Consider the following 22,495-nt stretch of genomic DNA (forward strand, 5'->3'; position numbering starts at 1 on the left):
GCTTTTCTTCCAAGGAGCAAGCATCTTTTAATTTCATGGCTGCAGTCACCATCTGCAGTGATTTTGAAGCCCCCCAAAATGAAGTCTCTCACTGTTCCTGCTGTTTTCCCATCTATTTGCCATGAAGTGATGGGACCAAATGCCATGACCTTAGTTTTCTGAATGTTGAATTTTAAGCCAACTTTTTTACTTTCCTCTTTCTCTTTCATCAAGAGGCTCTTTAGTTCTTCTTTGCTTTCTGCCGTAAGTGTGGTGTCATCTGCATATCTGAGGTTATTGATATTTCTCCTGGCAATCTTGATTCCAGCTTGTGCTTCATCCACCCCAGCATTTCTCATGAAGTACCCTGCATATAAGTTAAATAAGCAGGATGACAGTATACAGCCTTGATGCTCTCCTTTCCTGATTTGGAACGAGTCTGTTGTTCCATGTCCAGTTCTAACTGTTGCTTCTTGACCTGCATACAAATTTCTCAGGAGGCAGGTCAGGTGGTCTGGCTTCCCATCTCTTTCAAGAATTTTCCACAGTTTGTTGTGATCCACACAGTCAAAGGCTTTGGCATAGTCAATAAAGCAGAAGTAGATGTTTTTCTGGAATTCTCTTGCTTTTTCAATGATCCAATGGATGTTGGCAATTTGATCTCTGGTTCCTCTGCCTTTTCTAAATCCAGCTTGAACATCTGGAAGTTCACAGTTCGCATACTGTTGAAGCCTGGCTTGGAGAATTTGAGCATGCCTTTGCTAGTGTGTGAGATGAGTGCAGTTGTGCAGTAGTTTGAACATTCTTTGGCATTGCCTTCTTTTGGATTGGAATGAAAACTGGTGATTCCATACATAGCCTTTAAGTCTTTTTTTTTTCCCTTTCAAACTCCATGAAGGCACTACTATTTCAGTACTGCCCTGTGAAATAATAGCTTATTATAACTGTTATTCTTATATGTTTCCATGGGGGGATGGGCCACTAGTGAGGTGTGTTTGACTGGTAAACAGCCTTCTCAATATAACTGGTTTGCTTCCCCTACAATTTGGGGATTGTCATAATAAAATAGGTGTATTAACCCCAAGAATAATTTTCATAAGTAAATCTGGATTTAATATACTCCATGTGAAAGGTTTTGTTTCAAAACTTAATATTCTTGATACAAAGGAAAATATTAATGTTTGAAGACCCTGGGAAAAATTCATATATAATTCATTTTATTATAACAGTTCTAGCTTGGTTATTTAGGAATATGAGTTTAAACTGAAAGCTACAATATAATACAATTAGGAGATACCTCACTATGATTTGGGATTATCATTATTATATTGGCCATGATCATTTGGAAGCCTTATTTGTTATAAGTAAGTTCTTCAAATATTCTTCATTTGAGTACCAACTACTCTGATATTCTCTTTTTGGATAATCCCTTCAGAATCCTTGATGAGGCTAAAAACATCTCCTTCAATGCCACTGCAGCCTTCAACGCTTACAGCAACATTAAGGACTATATTGACGAAGCTGAGAAAATTGCCAAAGAAGCCAAAGTTCTTGCACATGAAGCCACAGAACTGGTAAGAAACAAATAGTGCTATGTACTGAGGTGAACCTTTTCAAGTAAGTTTCTAAACTAAATTTCTCAAACTTAAATAAGCTCTGGAAAATCCTGGCAAATTAGAATATTAGTTTTAAATTATTTTCAAAGGCTCCTTTTAAATTTTATCCAAAATAAATTCTCAATGTGCTGTAATCATAGCAGAACTCTTCTCAGTTACATACTACTTTCCACCACTAATAAGAGTTGTATTATTATCCCAGATGACAAATAGGTTTGTGCCACCAACTCATAAGGAGAAGGCAATGGCACCCCACTCCAGTACTCTTGCCTGGAAAATCCCATGGATGGAAGGCCTGGTGGGCTGTAGTCTATGGGGTCGCTAAGAGTCGGACACGACTGAGTGACTTCACTTTCACTTTTCACTTTCATTCATTGGAGAAGGAAATGGCAACCCACTCCAGTGTTCTTGCCTGGAGAATCCCAGGGACGGGGAGCCTGGTGGGCTGCCGTCTATGGGGTCGCACAGAGTCAGACGTGACTGAAGCAACTTAGCAGCAGCAGCAACCAACTCATAAAGGAAAATAGCCAAACATAAGACTCTGAAGAGGAAAATTTATAACAATTATTCCATATGTCTTCAATAAGAAAGTGCTTTGGATATTAACACCATTGCTTATAGTCACATATAAGTTAATTCTATATAAAGTTTAATAATAAGGTGCACATTTTACAAAACATGCCAAATCATATACTTCTAAACTATTATACTATTTTTATCAGTTGAAATATTTACCTTCAAAGCTACTTTTGGCTTCTGTCATTGTTCAAAATAAATTTTCAATTAATATTTTAGAGTTTGGGGGTTCTAGGTATAGCACATTATCTGAGTATCTTCAACAGTGACAAATTTTTTTCCTTTACATGTAGAGCAACATTTTGTAAACAGGTTATGTTTGGTAAACCTTGGCGATACATTTTAGGTCCGCTTTCATTTCATAGGAATCACACAGTTAGTTAAAATGTTCAGAACCATCACTTATTCCTTTGGCTTCACACAAAATCCTCCAAATACATCAGAACTTCAGGAGAAAAGAACCCTTCCTGGACATTTGACTGTGAATGACATATGCAGAAATAATGGGTGTTGAAGAAACAAATCAGTATTTGCTTTGGTATTTAGCACAAATGCTTTCTTCGATTTCAGAGATAGTAGAGGTATTTGCCACATACTTAGACGGTTATTTTATGGTCATAGTGAAAACATCATATTCCATCAGCAATTACTACTGTTTGGTTTCTCTGGGGTGACTTTACTAATACCGTGTGTTTTGTTTATTTCTTATTCAAAGTCATGACATAATTATTACAAAAACTTACCTATGTTCAGTTATCCTTTCAAAATGAACCATTTTTCATATCTATTTGAAGATCCTAATCTTCAATTTCACCATTTTCATCTGACCTAAGTCTTATTGGATGGCCATTTTCAGCATCTAGGACAGTGCCTGACAAATCATAGGCCTGCGTGAGTGAATGCACGTCACCCTAATTGACATTTTTCATGCCTGTTTACAACATTTTGTAAAAAATCTCAATATTATCACTGCTTTATTTTTATAAACTTTGTGCATTTTATGGTAAAGAGCTGTTTATTTTCACCCAAATTTGCTACCATCACTTCTGATAGCTTATGGTGAAAGGTGTCGGATTCTTGATCTCTGAAGAAGATTTAGCTTCCAGGGACCAGGGACCAGCCTTGATCACTCAAGAGCTTTTGTGTAGCAGAGTTTCATTAAAGTGAAAAAGGGCCAGAGAAAGCTTCTGACATAGACATCAGAAGGGGACGGAGAGTGCCCCCCTCACTAGTATTAACAAGGCAGTTATATACTTTTTTAATTAGTTATTACAATAAATCAGAAGAATGCCTCAAGGTTGTAACAATTTTACCAGACCCACTCCCACAATTTACATTTTAGGATATCATGATTAGAACTTAACAATAGAAAGATCCTATCAGACCAGATCCCATAATATACATTCTAAAGATATCAGGATTAGTCAGAAGGTTTTCAGGAAGGAGAAACTATCCTCAAGGAGGATACATTGTTGTTATATAATCCTTAGTACAGAGTTTAAACTGAGTTGTTTGTTGTGTAATCATCAGTTCCAAGCTTAAAGAAAAAACTTTATGTGACTAAGACTAAGGAATGTAGAGGGAAAAAAAGTATTTGTCCTTTCCTCCTCCTTGAGAGTTCCAGACCCCTGTCTTGACTTCCAGAGCCTCAGATCCCTTTCTCATCCTCAGGGACTCCGGACTTCTTATCAACCTGCCTAGGAATTGACTCTCTCATTTCCCTCACCCCCCACTTTTCTTTTAGGAAAATTATGTTGCCAAGGGAAAGGGGCATTGTTTTCATTCCATAATCACTTCCTGCTGTTGAGGGGTGTGGTCCCTAAATTGTTGAGGCAACTTATTCTCCTAACCCTCATTTTCAGGGTCTCTGATCCAAGGACCCCAAGTAATAGTTGGAGGAGGTTGTGGGGCTCCTAGGAGCCTGGACAACCATTTGTAACTTAAAAGCTTTAAAACGGTTAGAAACAAATCCAGTTACACAGTTACAGATGAAGGGATCAAACAGTAAAAACAGAACAATTAGAATTATTATGTTTAAGATAGTTTTCCACCCTGGGGAGCTAGTTAACATTTCCCAAAGTGAGGTGACTGAGGCTTCAGGGGAATCCATAGCCTGAATCGTCTTGTTCATGTGTTTAGTAAAGTAACATTAGTACTCATATCTGGTATATATGTACAACATTGGGTATGAATAATGGCACAAGTTCCTCCTTGTGCAGCTGTTAGAATATCTAAGGCCAATATGTTTTGTAAAACCACCTTTCTAATTTGTATTTATTTGTTCAGCATTAATGGCTGAAAGTTACTCAGAGCATCAACTCATAACATCTAATCTGTAGTTCCCAGAGAGGACATCTAATCTGTAGTTCCCAGAGAGGGAACGAATATTGTAGCCAGACAATCACACCAGTGAAATACAGATCTTGCCCAACGAGTTTTAAGGTGTGGCAGATTAGGCTTCTCTGGAAGCTCTGAAAATATGAAGCCATGAGTAAAAGTTAGATCTAGGGTGCATCTTCCTATCCAGCCAGGGGGAAGCCATGCCCGTAAGTGTGAGCCACAAATCTAGTAGGTCCCATTTGGAGTAAACCAGTGTGACTGAGGGATCCAGTCCCAACCTGTTCCTGCCCAGGCAAAAGGAGGACCTAAACTGGGATTGGAAAACACAGGAATTTCTTGAGGCAAAAATCCAAGTTGTTTCCAATCATTATAACTAAGTTCTTGGCTAACTTCTGGGGATGGCTCTATTTTTTCCCAGCATATGGGAGCGTTAGATAGTAGGCATCCCTTTTTAGGAGTTAGCCATATGACCTCATCTCATATTTGATAAACATCATGTAGAAAACTACCAGATCTAGACCCAATTACCTTCTTATGTACAGCAAAATAGTCATTAAACCAAGTTAAAACATAATCAAAATTAAAAGTTACATTATGTCCATAGTTACATCACTCCATCTTTAGATTTTTAGATGTCATCAGATCAAGAAGAAGTGTCACGTATGATTGTTGTTGGTGAAAGTATTCTCAGAGTTGAAGAAAGTCCTTTCCATGAAGTGGAGAAACTCACTGTGGGATGTCTTCACTTGATGAGGAGGGGAGTGCTCTGCAGACCCAGCAATTAGACCAATTGTGGAATGCAGCATAGGAATGAGTCCAGGACAGGAAGGTGCTGTCTTGAGGGTCAAATGGTCAAACTCAGGACTTTTGGAGTCAACAGAAGCAAGCCCATCTGGATTCTCAGTCCCATCTTGGTTCCTGGCTCAAACAGCGGCTAGTTTGACTCAAAGTCTGGGTCAGGAGTTAACCTCCTGGTAATGTCTGTTGAAAAGCAAAAAGCTGAGTCACATAGTTAATTTTAAGGCTCTATGGGAATATCTGTGTACAAAAACAGCCTATCATAGAGACAGTCCCTTCTTCTTAGGGGCGGTTTGAGCCCTCATTAAAACTATGGGTAGAACTTTAAACCAACTGTCTTGTATTTCCTGAGTTGGCTTACACAGGTGTCTTTTAATAATGTCATTAGCCTTTTCAACTTTTTCTGAAGATTGGGGTCTCCAGGAAGAGTGTAACTTATACTCTATTCCTAGAGCTTTTGACTCCCTTGAGTTACAGCAGCTTTAAAGATGGAGCATTGTTGCTCTGAACTTTAGAGTTCAAGATCCCACTCACATCAGGAGAAGTCAGTACAGTAAGATTTTGTCCATTCATTAACCTCGGGCTTTAGTTAATACTGCTTTTGATATGAAAATAGGTGAGGCCATTGAGCTTGATAACGACAGCAACAGCATTTTGTGCTCAACCCACAGTTTTTCCATCTGTCCACACTCTGCTGCTAAGTCACTTCAGTCGTGTCCTACTCTGTGCGACCCCATAGACTGCAGCCCACCAGGCTCCCCCGTCCCTGGGATTCTCCAGGCAAGAACACTGGAGTGGGTTGCTATTTCCTTCTCCAGCACATGAAAGTAAAAAGTGAAAGTGAAGTCGCTCAGTCGTGTCCGACTCTTAGCAACCCCATGGACTGCAGCCTTCCAGGCTCCTCCGTCCATGGGATTTTCCAGGCAAGAGTACTGGAGTGGGGTGCCATTGCCTTCTCCGGCCCACACTCTAGGATTTACATTTTGTTCCATTAAAAAGAGCTGGTTCCATATTCATGAAAACAGAGGCCTGGACCTTGTTCAGTATATCCTTCCCCAGAAGGGGTGAGGGAGACTCTGGCACAATTAGAAACTCACGAGAAAATAGCAGAGAGTCCCAGTTTCCACTTAAAGGATGACTTCCCTGGTGGCTCTGACGGTAAAGCATCTGCCTACAATGTGAGAGATCCGGGTTCAATCCCTGGGTTGGGAAGATCTCCTGGAGAAGGAAATGGCAACCCACTCCAGTACTCCTGCCTGGAAAATCCCATGGATGGAGGAACCTGGTAGGCTACAGTCCATGGGGTCGCAAAGAATTGGACATGACTAAGGGACTTCACTCACTCATCCAGACAGTCCATTTTGGTAGTCGATTGGGAGGAAAGTGAGCCAGGGGCTTCAGTGAGCACAGAGAAAATTGCCCCAGTGTCCAAAAGAAATTGACTGCTTGGCCTTCCACAGTTATTAATACCCAGGGCTCCTCAGATGTAATTAGGATGGGAGCTATTGAATTTCTACCGACACTGAGGCAGCCCCTCCTGGAAGGGTACCCTAACTCTCAGCCTGTTCAGTAGCGAGCCCCAGATAAAGGGATAAAGGGGCAAAATAAGAGAACAGGAAGCAGCTGAAGCTTTCCTACACAAATCTGCACCGTTAGGACATAAGTCTGGCATGTCTCACAGAGAGATAAAGAACAACACATAAGGCACTTCTACCCATTTCCCTTATTTTCTATGGAACCGGTCTAGTTGTAAAACAGTATCATAACTGAGAGACCCTTTAACATGTCAGTATTTCTCATCTTCCAAAGGATACTGTGGCCATTCAGTATCACAGAAAAAGATCAGGTATGTCTTTTTAAATTCTGGGAATCAAGCTTGTCCCACCTTTTTTTAAAATACATTTTAAAGAAGTGGTTCTGGAACTGCTAGCTCCCATCTGTAAGAGAGAAAGAAGCAGCATCCACAGCCTTGGCTTTTTTCCATCAGAAGCGTCCTTCCCTGCTTTAGATGGGAGTGTAGCAGACTCTCCACCAAAGCTTTCTTTCCCTGGTCAGACTTAGTCGGTCCCTTACCGACACAGGCGTCTTACTCGTCCCTCCCAGTTCTACCACCAAGGCGGGGTGGAGATGCACCAGGGGTAGACCTGATGGCATCCCAGATTGATTTAGTTCCATACCACCGAGACCTTTGTTTGATTTGCCAGAGTAATTTCCCAGAATGTTTCCCAAACTAGGACTACTAGGAGAAGCATCCATCTTACGTGTGCCTGTGCACATTCCTGAGTATGGTCCTGACTGCATTAGAATGAGTGAGTCATAAAGAGACAAATAACAACCAAGATGTCCCTCCTGAGTGTCACCACACCAGTATATGTGATAGCAAAAGAGGTGGTGGAGGGTTGGCCAACGAGGAAAAAGGGATTTTTGTTCTCTAGCTATTAGCGTCAATCGTTCCAGCTCATTTCTACAGATTCCACAAAAGGAATATCTAAACAGTTGAGACAAAAGCCATCAGAGAGCCTCTTCTGGTCCACTAAGAGCTAGCACTACCAAAGGAAGAAGCCCATTGCATTTCCAATCTAACCAGATTCTGCAATTCCCGATCTGTGTCCTCAAAAACCTCATGGTCACCAGCAGCGCTTCTATCCATATAGACAGGAGGCACAGCCATGACAAAGACTCACTTTCAGGTTTCTGGCCCCTGAGACAGGCAGCCAAGAGAGTAACTTCTAGCGTGAGAGATGTTCCTAAGGTTCCACCTCACTCCGTACGTACTTCTAGTAACTTTCGGCTCCTAGCAAGGCTAGGCGCTTCCTTACTTGGGGTCTAAGTAAAAGTACGTAGTAACAGCATGGATCACTAGTCCCTTGAAAGTCTATGATCCAAAAGATTAGGCTAGTACTTCTAATTTCCCATGCAATTATGAAATGGTCAAAGAGACCAGGAAAAGCTGACCAAGAAAGGAAAGTTCAGTTCACGCACTTTGCCCATTGCTGGTCGCTCCCCTTGCAGGGACCTTGGGCGTCTCTTGGCATTGGCAGAGACAAGGCTCCCCTTTTGGGGGCTGCCTTCAGTCATTATGAGGCACCGCAAAACCACAGAGCAGGGCTCAATGCTTGCATCGTGCAGGACATGTCATTCATTCACACAGCACACGGTAGAGTTAGTAAAGTAAAGCAGAAAATGTGTATATTGAGAAAGCAGAGAGGCTAGAGCTCTGAGTGTTCTTACCTTATCCTGAAGATCCTGGAAAGCCCCCAAGATGATAACTTATAGTGAACAGTGTCTGATTCTTGATCTCTGAAGAAGATTTAGCTTCGGGACCAGGGACCAGGCTTGATCACTCAAGAGCTTTTGTGTAGCAGAGTTTTATTAAAGTGAAAAAGGGCCAGAGAAAGCTTCTGACATAGACATCAGAAGGGGACAGAGAGTGCCCCCCTCACTAGTGTTAGCAAAGGAGTTATATACTTTTTTAATTAGTCATTACAATAAGTCAGAAGAATGTCTCAGGGTTGTAACAATTTTACCAGACCCACTCCCACAATTTAAATTTTAGGATAACAGGATTTGAAGAAGGAAATGGCAACCCACTCTAGTATTCTTGCCTGGAAAATACCATGGACAGAGGAGCCTGGTAGGCTACAGTCCATGGGGTTGCAAAGAGTCGGATACTACTGAGCAACCTCACTTTTCTTTCTGGAAGGAGAAACTGTCCTCAAGGATGATACACTGTTGTTATATAATCCTTAGTACAGAGTTTAAACTGAGTTGTTTGTTGTGGGGTCATCAGTTCCAGGCTTAAAGAAAAAAAACATTTTATGTGACTAAGACTAAGGAATGTAGAGGGAAAAAAAGGTGTTTGTCCTTTCCTCCTCCTTGAGAATTCCAGACCTCTATCTCCAATTTGAGAGCCCCAGGCCCCTTTTGCTGCCTTAGGGACCCCAGCCTTCTTATCAACCTGCCTAAGAATTGATTCTCTCACTTCACACTTACGAGACTTATTTTCATGCCAACATGAAATATTCACTTTTCCTCAGCACTGATGTTTATACCTGATAGGCTAGCCAAACTCAAACATAGAGCTAGGAGAAGTTTTAATGCATACAGCATGTCCACTTGTTCTTGTTATTCTGTCCCCATAAGCTGTAAAAATAATTAAATGTCTGAAAAATTTCTAAGGCTAAAGAGGATCACTGATTTATTAAATGGCTATCAGCAAACACACAGAAGACTGATTTGGTCAGAAAGATTGTTAGACTGTGTTTCAGGAACAGAATAAATAAAGTTTTAATTTTAATAATTCATTATAATGTAGTTCCTATTGTACTAGAAAGGAAATATATTTTCCATTAAATTGAGCAATTACCTAGATAGAACTAGCATTTCATAAATGTAAGAGCTGGTATTATTGCTACAGCTATAGATAAACATGGAAGAATAAGATTAAGTTTATTATTTATGTATGAAAGAGTCATTTGAATCTAGGCCTACAAAGAAGGAAGAATGTCTTTAATGAATTAGAAACAAAGTACAGAGAAGCAAAGGACGAATTTATACAAGGAGGAAAAAAGACCTGTTAGACAAGCAATAAAACAACCAATTATTACTGTGAAGAAAATGGATGTGAGATAATATGAGAAGGAAAAAAAGCATTGAAAATAACATAGGGGAAAAAAAGCCCAAATGAATGGTGAAATAATCTTAAAGCATAATTGACAACATTTTTAAAGCCACTTCACTTTTAAATATCTACTTAAGTCTACCTATTTGTAATGCACACATAATCAACAATGTAATTGAAAGGAAAATATGAGTGAGAAGAAAGGTGATCCTTTATTTTAATTAAATAGTGAGCAGGTGGAGTCTATAAACAACTAAATATTATAGTATAGTTGCTATGTAAACAGCAACAACCTCTTATCTTGCATATTTAATTTATTTAAATCTCAAAATGAAATGTTATTTTAGGAACATGTTGTTGTTCAGTCGCCCAGTCATGTCTGACTCTTTGCAACCCCATGGACTGCAGGATGCCAGGCCTCCCTGTCCCTCACCATCTCCCGAATTTTGCCCAAGTTCATGTTCATTACATTGGTGTTGCCATCCAGCCATCTCATCCTCTGATGCCCTCTTCTTCTGCCTTCAATCTTTCCCAGCATCAGGAACTTTCCTAGTGAGTCAGGTGTTCACATTAGGTGACCAAAATACTGGAACTTCAGCTTCAGCATCTATCCTTCCAATGAGTATTAAGGGTTGATTTCCCTTAAGGTTGACTGGTTGATCTCCTGGCTGTCCAGGGACCTCTCAGGAGTCTTCTCCAGCACCACAGTTTGAAGGCATCAATTCTTTAACACTCTGCCTTCCTTACAGTCAGCCTCTCACAACCATACTGGGAAAACCATAGCTTTGACTATACAGACCTTTTAGGCAGAGTGATGTCTCTGCTTTTCAATCCACTGTCTAGCTTGGTCATAGGAACATAAACTTTATGAAAAAATAAACACTACTACTTTTCTAATGGGCTTCCCTTATGACTCAGATGATAAAGAATCTGCATACAGTCAAGAGACCCAGATCCATCCCTGGGACAGGAAGATCCCCTGGAGAAGGGAATGGCAACTCACAGTAGTCTTGCCTGCAGAATTCCATGAACAGGAATTCCATGAATCAGGAGCCTGATTGGCTACAGTCTATGGGATCGCAGAGTGAGACACAACTGAGTGACTAACACTTTCACACTTCCAATTTTCTATTAGTGTTGGGTAGGAAAATTACTATTATTGTATTATTGGTATAAAATTATTGTTTTCCCTACACACAGTCTCAAAGATAACATCTCATTTTGTACTTCTCATTGGTGGGCATAAGGAAAAAGAAAAGGGAAATATATCACTTTTTCAAAAATAGAATATGAAGATCCAGTCATTTTTTTCTAATCTCAATTGCTTTGATGCTATAAAAAGTCCTCGGACTCTAAAACAACAGAGAATTAAATCTTTAAAAACATTTCCAGATCATAGGAAAACTTAAAACCTGTGTTATCAACTAGATCCAATTTTAGAAGTAGATGAAGAATAGATTTTATATGCTGCTGGAGCCTTGGGATGACAATAGTCATGGTTTTAGTGGCCCTGGAAGATAAGACCCTCTGCCTTTCACCACTGGGGAGTTCTTAGAGGATGTACACTTGAATCTGGTATATCCAAACAGCAAGCAACAATGACAAAACAGAAGGCTAATGTAGAATGGATTCTAGTGTTCTTGTTCATTAAGATTATGAAGAGTCATCACATAATAACCACACAATCTCTATCAACCCTGAAATGTTGCCCTCCTTCCTTTCTTAATTTCCTTCCTCCCTTTCTCTTTTTCTCAGAGTGAATGGAATGTGTTCTGTGACATACACTTGAGTGTAGAAAACATAGGCAGTCCACACCTTAAGATTTCTTTTTTTTTTCTTCTGTACCCTCTTCTTTACACTACAATCACTGTTATCATCTAAAGCTCTCTCCCTCTCTCTCACATACACACTCTCTAATCCAGAATCCTCTTTCTCAGTTATTAATAGTCTCAGTCTCCATGTTTAGTCTGATCTTCTCTAAGAATCAGCATTAGAAATTGAGAATTTATACTGTCTTTCAACTCCAGTGTACAATATGGTCTTCCTCTTTATTCTCCAAATCCATGTTCTGTCAGTCAATGCAATTATGCATCATTCCTGGGAGCCATGAGTCTAAATATCTGCAGCATGATATTTCCCAAACATATCTAGGAGAAAATAAGGTAAAATACAGAAGAAGGTGGGGATAATTCTTTTTTTCATAAAAAAATAATAGTGAGACAGTTAGTAAAGAACCAACTGGTGATTGCAGCCATGAAATTAAAAGACGCTTACTCCTTGGAAGGAAAGTTATGACCAACCTAGACAGCATATTCAAAAGCAGAGACATTACTTTGCCAACAAAGGTCCATCTAGTCAAGGCTATGGTTTTTCCAGTGGTCGTGTATGGATGTAAGAGTTGGACTATAAAGAAAGCTGAGTGCCAAAGAATTGATGCTTTTGAACTGTGGTGTTAGAGAAGACTCTTGAGAGTCCCTTGGACTGCAAGGAGATCCAACCAGTGGATCCTAAAGGAAATCAGTCCTGAATATTCACTGGAAGGACTGATGCTGAAGTTGAAACTCCAGTACTCTGGCCACCTGATGTGAAGAACTAACTCATTTGAAAAGACCCTGATGCTGGGAAAGATTGAGAGCAGGAAGAGAAGGGGACAACAGAGGATGAGATGGTTGGATGGCATCACCGACTCAATGGACATGGGTTTGGGTCAACTCCGGGAGTTGATGATGGACAGGGAGGCCTGGCATGCTGCAGTTCATGGGGTTGCAAAGAGTCAGACCTGACTGAGAGACTGAACTGACCTACTAAAGAAAAGTGCTGTGTAAGTGTTATGTAGACTTTATAGGAATTAAAGAGTAGGGGCAGGATCTGGAAAAATTATCCAAGAGAAAAATATACCTAAAATTAAGTAGGTTTAAAGCCTGAGACACCTGTTCCAAATCAATACGCGAACTGCTGTTGTAAAGTGACTTCCCACTATTAATTCCTTAATATAAGGAGAGTAAAAATCCATAGAAACTTCACAAGGAGTTTTTTCTTCCTTTTGGGTCAAGAGTCTAGAGAATAATTTGGATTTTTGTAAATTTACTCTTATGTAGCATGTCAATGGAGAGAAAAATCCTGTTAGAAAATAAGGATACAACTCCTAAAATAGAACATAGGCAAAACACTCTCCGACATACATCACAGCAGGATCCTCTATGACCCACCTCCCAGAATATTGGAAATAAAAGCAAAAATAAACAAATGGGACCTAATTAAACTTAAAAGCTTCTGCACAACAAAGGAAACTATAAGCAAGGTGAAAAGACAGCCTTCAGAATGGGAGAAAATAATAGCAAATGAAGCAACTGACAAACAACTAATCTCAAAAATATACGAGCAACTCCTACAGCTCAATTCCAGAAAAATAAACAACCCAATCAAAACAATGGGCCAAAGAACTAAATAGACATTTCTCCAAAGAAGACATACAGATGGCTAACAAACACATGAAAAGATGCTCAACATCACTCATTATCAGAGAAATGCAAATCAAAACCACTATGAGGTACCATTTCACGCCAGTCAGAATGGCTGCAATCCAAAAGTCTACAAGCAATAAATGCTGGAGAGGGTGTGGAGAAAAGGGAACCCTCTTACACTGTTGGTGGGAATGCAAATTAGTACAGCCACTATGGAGAACAGTGTGGAGAATCCTTAAAAAACTGGAAATAGAACTGCCTTATGACCCAGCAATCCCACTGCTGGGCATACACACTGAGGAAACCAGAAGGGAAAGAGACACGTGTACCCCAATGTTCATCGCAGCACTGTTTATAATAGCCAGGACATGGAAGCAACCTAGATGTCAATCAGCAGATGAATGGATAAGCAAGCTGTGGTACATATACACAATGGAGTATTACTCAGCCATTAAAAAGAATACATTTGAATCAGTTCTAATGAGGTGGATGAAACTGGAGCCTATTATACAGAGTGAAGTAAGCCAGAAAGAAAAACACCAATACAGTATACTAACGCATATATATGGAATTTAGAAAGATGGTAACAATAACCCTGTATGCGAGACAGCAAGAGAGACACTGATGTATAGAACAGTCTTTTGGACTCTGGGAGAGGGAGAGGGTGGGATGATTTGGGAGAATGGCATTGAAACATGTATAATATCATATATGAAATGAATCGCCAGTCCAGGTTTGATGCACAATACCGGATGCTTGGGGCTGGTGCACTGGGACGACCCAGAGGGATGGTATAGGGAGGAATGAGGGAGGAGGGTTCAGGATGGGGAACACGTGTATACCTGTGGCAGATTCACGTTGATATATGGCAAAACCAATAAAATATTGTAAAGCTAAAAAATAAAAAAAAAAAAAAAAAAGAAAAGAAGGATACTAGAAAGGAATGTCAGGGAGCTCTGATAACATAGCAGCCTGAGTTAATTCAGATCCCTCCTAATGTGAGAAATTCACAGAAATGTTAGATAAACTCTAACTCCCCAAATTTAACACACACTTTATTTTGGAAAGAGGAAACAAAAGGGTAATCTGAAAATAAAAACAAGAGAAACATAATAGCACATCCTAAAGCTGGCACCTTATTGACTCAGTGAATTTGGAACATAAATATATATCATATGTCTAGAGACTGGATTTTAAAAGCCCAAGCAGGGAGAGAAAGCATCACAAACATCATCCTAAACCTATAAATGAAGGAGTTTCTTTTGACTAATTGAAAGTATGCAGAATTGTGAGACTTCCAAACAGTTTTCTCATCAATGAACACTCCCTCTAGACCAGAACATGCCAAGGAATCTTGTTTCTTTTCATGCCCCAGTTGTGAAAAATGTCTCTCATAAGCTGTTAAAACCACAAGCCTATGGGTTGGAGTCCAAATTATACCATATACTTTTATATATGGATTGAATTTTGCATGGTACAAGACTTTCCAAGCTAAAATTTTAACAGAGGAGGGGAGAGGAATTGGTTCTTTCAACCCTTAGAATATCTAGAAGGACACAGAGGAGTGGTCTGTTTATGTACACTGTAAATAATCAACTAGGAAAGAGGGTAGGCAGGCAAAGTATGTAACATGATCCTGAAGTTATTAAAAAATCTGAAAGAGGATATACAATAAAAGTGTTTAAAATTATTGCAATGTTAAAAAAGAATAGAAAAGAGTGATAAAAAGAAAAACTACAGATTATGGAAATGTATAATAGAAGCAAATAAAATTTCTAAAAATAAAAAATATATAGTAAGTATAATTAAAAATTGAATGGGAAAGCTAAACAAAGGAGAAAGAGAATGAATTAATTGAAAGAGTTGAATACATTACCCAGAATGCAACAAGCATGGTAAAATATAAAAGAAGTGTAAAAGACAAGAAATATACCTTGTAAAAATCAATGTAAATCTATTAGGGGTTCAGAAATTGATAAGAGTGAAAAGAGGGAAGTAGTAACAGTAAAAGAGATACTGAAAATTTTCAAGGCCTGGTGAGAGAATTTCTCAAAGAAAGCCCTTCACAATAAATGAGCTTCCCTGGTGGCTCAGACAGTAAAGAATCTGCCTGCAATGCCGGAGACCTGGATTTGATCCCTGGGTTGGGAAGATCCTCTGGAGGAGGGCATAGCAACCCACTCCAGTATTCTTGCCTGGAGAATCCCCATGGACAGAGGATCCTGATGGGCTACAGACTATGGGGTCACAAAGAGTCAGACACGACTGAGAAACTAAGCACACACACTTCACGATAAATAAAATTAAATCTATACCTGGAAAGATCGTTGTTAGACTATGGAAGTCAAAGAGAAAGAAAACAATATCTTAAAGTAATCTAGAGAAAAAAGACTTTGGGTCAGACACTAAGTGCACAGCTGGAGCGTCAGCTTTAAAAGATGCTGAATCTCTGCTTGCTTTCTGCTCTGTGCCTTCAGTTCTTGGTGACCATGGCGTTCTGTTTAACTCCTACTTCCTTTTCCCAGAGAAGAATGTCTCCAGAATTAAAAGTTAAGCTAAAAATAGCCCTCATGAGGACAGAAACACTAATAACTCTGTGAGAATTTCACTTTCACTAGATTCTGTGATTTTCATGTAGGTAATACTTGGTATTCAGTAGCTGATCACTAAATGTCAGTTGTTTCCTCCCATCTCCAAACACTGATGCTAGGCATCTAGAAAGGCTAGGATGCTCCAGATTTTCAGAATAGATGAGGTATTTATACTGCCACAAGGAACAGGAAAGTTGAATAGAGAAGAAAATTTCAAAGGAAATATGTATTTCCCTACTTAGATTGAAATCATCTATGAATGTTTATTTGAATGTAGTTGTCTTGTAAGATAGTTTTTTTTTTTTAGTGATTAGAATTAAGTTCAAGGGGTGTGCTGAAGTTTCCTAATCAGGATGTAGGAAGAAGATAGAAGGTCACAATTTGAGAATTAGAAGATCTGTCTCCAAATTGGATGCATATTGTCCATGTACTGAGCTGTGTCAGCTAAAGTATAGCTTTTTAAGAAACTGCACATTTTCTTCTGATCTCTCTCTTGGCTTAATGCCAGTAGTTAATAATCCCCAAAACTTAAAATTTATTTTTTAACCTCATTTAATATTAAGCCTCCAATTATCCTTCTTTGATGCAATTGTGGTGCTTGTAATAGGTAACTTCTGAACTGTTTATTAACGTGAGGTATTAAGCATGTCCACATTTTCAATTTTTTCTTTGTTTTTAAACCTTTTTTTAAGCCACATATTTATTGTACTTAATATATAGAGGCATTATGAAACACATAGGAATAAATAGAATTCTGGCCTGTCCTCAAACCATAAATTATCATTTAAGTTTTTATTATTTGTGATGTTAGTAAAAATGATACTTTCCAACTTTTACTACATTATTTATTCTTTTCCTTTATTATATTTTTTTATTTTCTTCTTATTATTCTTTCTTTTAATGGTAGTATTATTCCTAATAATCTCTTCTTTTTTATTAGTTTTTAAATCCTTATGTAGCTAGATTCTTTTGATACCACTGCTACTGGTCAATAAATCATATAATCAAATACTGTGAATTTTGCAATAGTATGATTAAATATTAAGGTATTTCTAATGAGTATTTGTTTAGAAATGTGGTCATATCTTCTCTTCAGTCTGTCTTATTTAATATTTGCTTTGTGTAATTGGATGAACCAAAATACATAAAGAATACTTGCAAGGTCATTTTTGAGTTTTTATTTCCTACATAAAGAACTGCAAATATTAGCAGAATACACATTGCAATCAAAAGGCCTGATAAAATATAGTGTCAGTCAAGTTTTAAACTTTAACTCACATATACCTTGTATTTTATTCTGTCAGCCATTACTTAGAAGTTATTCAAACAGTAATTTTGACTTCTTATTAATATCTATAATCATTGGAATTTAAATTCTATACCAGTGTAGTGTTAATGGAAAAAATAGTATAATCCATAATAGGTTTGACAATTGAATCTGTCAATAAAGCTGGTGAGCATTTTTTCTCCATAAGCAATTCAGCAACTTATCTAAGAACTGATTCGTGCAAGAGCAAATATGAAAAAGTCAGTGAGGGTCTAAGTTACACAGAAAAATATTAAATCTGTGTGTGAAAATGGTATTCCTTAAGCCAGCTAACATGATATACTCATTTGAGTAAATAACTTTAAAAAATCTATTGGAAGCAGAGAAACAAGCTTCTGTTTTATTACCCAGAATTTGACATATTTGAAAATTTAGGGCATAAATTGTTAGAAATGAAATCAAAGAGTTTGATTAGTCAGCAACACAGAAATTCTTTGGGGTGATGCTATAATGCAATGTAAATTTAAACTAATTTTATTCAAGACAACAGTGCGCTCAGACCTGCTACTTGAGAGTTCCACCAACAGGAATAAATACAAGAATAAATATAGGACTAATCAAGAAGTGAAATTGCCATGTTGAGTTTGATTCTGGACATTAAATGGAAAGAAAGGCATAACCCCTCTAAGGATGTTCTCTAAATCAATAGACACTTCTCCATTGTCTTTACTCAGAATCAAGACTCCTCGTGGTGCCTACCAGTGCTACCCTCAATAGTTTGTCTGGTCCCTACCTCATGGCAACAAGTCAGTGGCGCCCAGAGGTGCTGGAGCAATAGTTCTCATGCTGCGATTGGTGAAAACCTGTTTTCACTTGGTTACTATACATGTTGATTTTTAGTCTCTCAGTCATGTCTGACTCTTGGCAACCCCACGAACTGCAGTATGCCAGGCTTCCCTGTTCTTCACTATTCCCCGGAATTTGCTCAAACTCATGTCCATTGAATTGGTGATGCCATCCAGCCATCTCATCCTCTGTCACCCCCTTCTCCTCCTGCCCTCAATCTTCCCCAGCATCAGGGTCTTATCCATTGAGTTGGCTCTTTGCATCAGCTGGCAAAAGTATTGGAGCTTCAGATTCAGCAGTAGTCCTTGCAGTGAATATTCAAGGTTGAATTCCTTTAGGATTGACTGGTTTGAACTCCTTGCAGTCCAAGGGACTCTCAAGAGTCTTCTCCAACACCATCGTTCAAAAGCATCAATTCTTCAGTGCTCAGCCTTCTTTATGGTAACTCTCACATCCACACATGACTACTGGAAAAACCATACCTTTGACTATATGGATCTTTGTAGGCAAAGTCATGTGTCTGCCTTTTCATGCTCTGTCTAGGTTGGTCATAGCTTTTTTCGAAGGAGTAAGCGTCTTTTGATTTCATTGCTGCAGTCACTCACTGTCTGCAGTGATTTTTGGAGCCCAGGAAAATAAAATCTGTCACTGTTTCCACTTTTTTCCCCATTTCTTTACCGTGAAGTGATGGGACTGGATGCCATGATCTTAGTTTTTTGAATGTTGAGTTTTAAGCCAGGTTTACTCTATATACTTTTTTTTTTTTTTTTTAAGATTTATATAGTTGGTTTTGACTGTGCTGGGTCTTCATTGCTGCAGCCTTTCTCTAGTTGCTGAGAACAGGGGGATACTCTTCACTGTTGCAGAGCAAGGGCTCCGGGCATGCTCTAGGCATATAAGGCTTCAGTAGTTGTGGCCCACAGGCTTAATTGCCCCCCTGCATGTGGGATCTTCCCAGACAAGGGATCTAACTCATGTCCCCGGCATTGGCAGGTGGATTCTTAACCACTAGATGACCAGAGAAGCCTGAATATACTTTTAAATCCTCTCTTGATTGTGTTTCTCAGTGTTATCGAGCTGCAAATTCGCAGTCATGAATTCTAAATTCTTATGAGTAAGTTTTGGAGATTTTCGGCTCATCTAACCCCTGTCCCATCTTAGGATGTTATGCGATGCCAGGATCTACAGCCTTTCACCAGATTTCTGACCAGAGTCATTCCTTTGGGTTGTTTCCAAACTCATTTTTGATTTAGTGTTTCATTTTAGTATCCTAGAGATTTTTGAAATATAGGTTATTTTGAAACACATTTAAAATCAATACACAGTGATTTTCTTATTTTAAAATTGAAAGTGATCTTTTATGACAAAAGCAGTTCATATCCATTATACAAAAATAGGAAATACAGACAAGCAAAAGAAAGAAAATCTAAAATGCGTATAATCTCACTAACCACAAATAATCACTTTTATAATGTTGTTTATCTGTCCATATTGTTTCCTGTACAAATGGTTTTTGTACAAATGGTTTTGCATAACTGTTTTTATAGCTTAATATATCTAATTAACATCACATACATTGTTTTCAATATTCTCAAAAGTTATACCTTTTAAAATGTATACAGGACTAGACCACCATTTTTTCTAAGAACTTATTTTATTGTAGTAAGAAATTTCTCCCCAATTTTTAGCAACAGTCTAACATGCCCAAATATAAATTTCTCGACATGCGTTTTACATAAACACGTTGTGGCTAGTTACCGGTCCTTACATACACCTCTGCGCATTTTGGACAGCTTTCTTTATTAAAGAGATTTTAAGTTTACCGGTCCTTACATACACCTCTGCACATTTGGGACAGCTTTCTTTATTAAAAAGATTTTAAGTTTATAATCATCTAAGTCACATAGTATCTTGACAAATTATCCCCTTTGGAAATGTGCAAGACTTGTCTTCTAAAATAAATTATTTCATAACAAAATAAGTTATAAACCATGCTGATGAATTTTCAGCTAGTGCTTTCTTTAGAAAACAAAGACAAACAACGATTATACATCTCTCCTTAGTGCCAACTTTTTTAATGAATTCAGAAAATTTCTCTCTAATGAAGTTATTTGAAGGCCGCTTAGAAGAATAATAAGAATTAAAAGAAATATAAACAATAACTTTAAAATTTGCTGATTTAAATAATAAATCAGTCACGTGTTGGTTTACCATCCCGATCAACTTAACTGCAGGTCTCACCTTCACATCTTCTTCCCCTAAGTGAGCCTCCTCTGACAACAAACACCTAGATATTTCCATGCTCCATTGTGGCAGTAATCATTTTCTGTGTAAGGAATTTTTCCACTGCACTGCACCACTTCACTGCACTTCTGTTAGAGAAGACAGAGTCATTCCGTCTTTGAATATCAGAGATTACTCCAGTGCTTGAAGGAGCTGCTGCTGCTGCTGCTAAGTCGCTTCAGTCGTATCTGACTCTGTGTGACCCCAGAGACGGCAGCCCACCAGGCTCCTCTGTCCCTGGGATTCTCCAGGCAAGAATACTGGAGTGAGTTACCATTTCCTTCTCCAATGCATGAAAGTGAAAAGTGAAAGTGAAGTCGTTCAGTTGTCCGACTCTTCGCGACCCCATGGACTGCAGCCTACCAGGCTCCTCCATCCATGAGATTTTCCAGGCAAGAGTACTGGAGTGGGTTGTTATTTCCTTCTCCTTGGATGAGCTATAAACTTTTATTGGGTAAATCAGTCGATTCATTCGTCTATTAATCAATGACATGATGCCTTAACAAGTCACTATGAATATTTAACAAATAGCAGAAAGAAGAAAACTAACATGTATTAAAAGCCAATTAAATACCAAGCCTCTGTTAAATCTTTCTAGACTTTATCATTTTATTTTTTCTTGTATTTTTCCTTCTCTAATGATTTAGATTATCTCACATTTTCCATAAATGATTTATTAGCTAACAAAACATGTAGCAACCTACATATACTATTAGATCCTATTTTGTGTGACACAATAAAAGATTTTAGATAATTTATATATACATATATGTATATATACACAGACAGAGAAGAACTTATTTATAAAAATACAATCTCTAAAAAGCAGGAAACAAAATATCTTGCAACTCTAAGAACCTCATTTATATTTCACATGCTGTAGACAACGGCTCAGAAACTCAGATGTGGTGCTTATAAATATGTATGAAGTATAATTAGCTTGGAAAATGCTGCTTCATCAACAGCCCTGATATTGTTGATGTGCTTCAGTGACTTACTAAGCAGTGTTGGAAAAGGAACTCTCCAGATTCCAACAAATTGAAACTGTTCTCTTCTTGCATCCCATGTTAGTGTCTTCCATTCTGTCATCCTATGGCAGACTTGTCTTTTAAACCTGGACTGTTGGTATGTTGCTGTATGCCATCAGCTCTTTACTGTTTTGGAGTGATTCTTTGCCCTATTCTTATTAAACAATTAAATTTGTGTTTTAAAACACTTACATACATGTGCAGATGCACGTGCACGTGCACACACACACAAACACCACACACAATTCAGTTGCAAATGATTTCACTGGTGAATCTACCAAACATTTAAGAAAGAAGTAATAAATTCTTCGTACTGTGCATGGGGTTCTCAAGGCAAGAATAATGAAGTGGTTTGCCATTCCCTTCTCCAGTGGACCATATTCTGTCAGACCTCTCCACCATGACCTGCCCGTCTTGGGTGGCCCCACAGGGCATGGCTTAGTTTCAGTGAGTTAGACAAGGCTGTGGTCCTAGTGTGATTAGATTGACTAGTTTTCTGTGATTGTGCTTTCAGTGTGTCTGCCCTCTGATGCCCTCTCACAACACCTACCATCTTACTTGGGTTTCTCTTACCTTTGACGTGCGGTATCTCTTCACGGCTGCTCCAGCAAAGCGCAGCCGCTACTCCTTACTTTGGAAGAGGGGTATCTCCTCACCGCCGCCCCTCCTGACCTTGGACATGGAGTAGCTCCTCTCAGCCCTCCTGTGCCTGCGCAGGCACTGCTCCTTGGACGTGGGGTAACTCCTCTCAGCTGCCACCCCTGACCTCAGACATGGGGTAGGTCCTCTCGGCCACGCTTGTGCGCTGTCGCAACCTGGCACTCTCGGCCACTGCCCCTGACCTCGGACATGTGGTAGCTTCTCTCACCACACTTGTGCTTCATCGCAGCCCCCTGCGCTTATCAGGAACAGTATGAAAAGGCAAAATGATAGGATACTGAAAAAGAAACTCCCCAGGTCAGTAGGTGCCCAATATGCTACTGGAGATCACTGGAGAAATAACTCCAAGAAGAATGAAGGGATGGAGCCAAAGCAAAAACAATACCCAGTTGTGGATGTGATTGGTGATAGAAGCAAGGTTCAATG

General features: G+C 38.9%; 1 protein-coding gene across 1 annotated transcript in view; it reads left to right on the forward strand.

Moving 5' to 3' along the window:
• LAMA2 (laminin subunit alpha 2) overlaps positions 1–22,495 on the forward strand; it is a 706,382-nt gene that overhangs the window by 567,709 nt on the left and 116,178 nt on the right. Inside the window, exon 40 of the mRNA XM_061427935.1 lies at positions 1,415–1,553. Coding sequence (XP_061283919.1) covers positions 1,415–1,553 — 139 coding nt within the window. The remainder of the gene's footprint in view (positions 1–1,414; positions 1,554–22,495) is intronic.

This window comes from Bos javanicus, chromosome 9 (assembly GCF_032452875.1).
Source record: "Bos javanicus breed banteng chromosome 9, ARS-OSU_banteng_1.0, whole genome shotgun sequence".
NCBI classification, from domain to species: domain Eukaryota; kingdom Metazoa; phylum Chordata; class Mammalia; order Artiodactyla; family Bovidae; genus Bos; species Bos javanicus.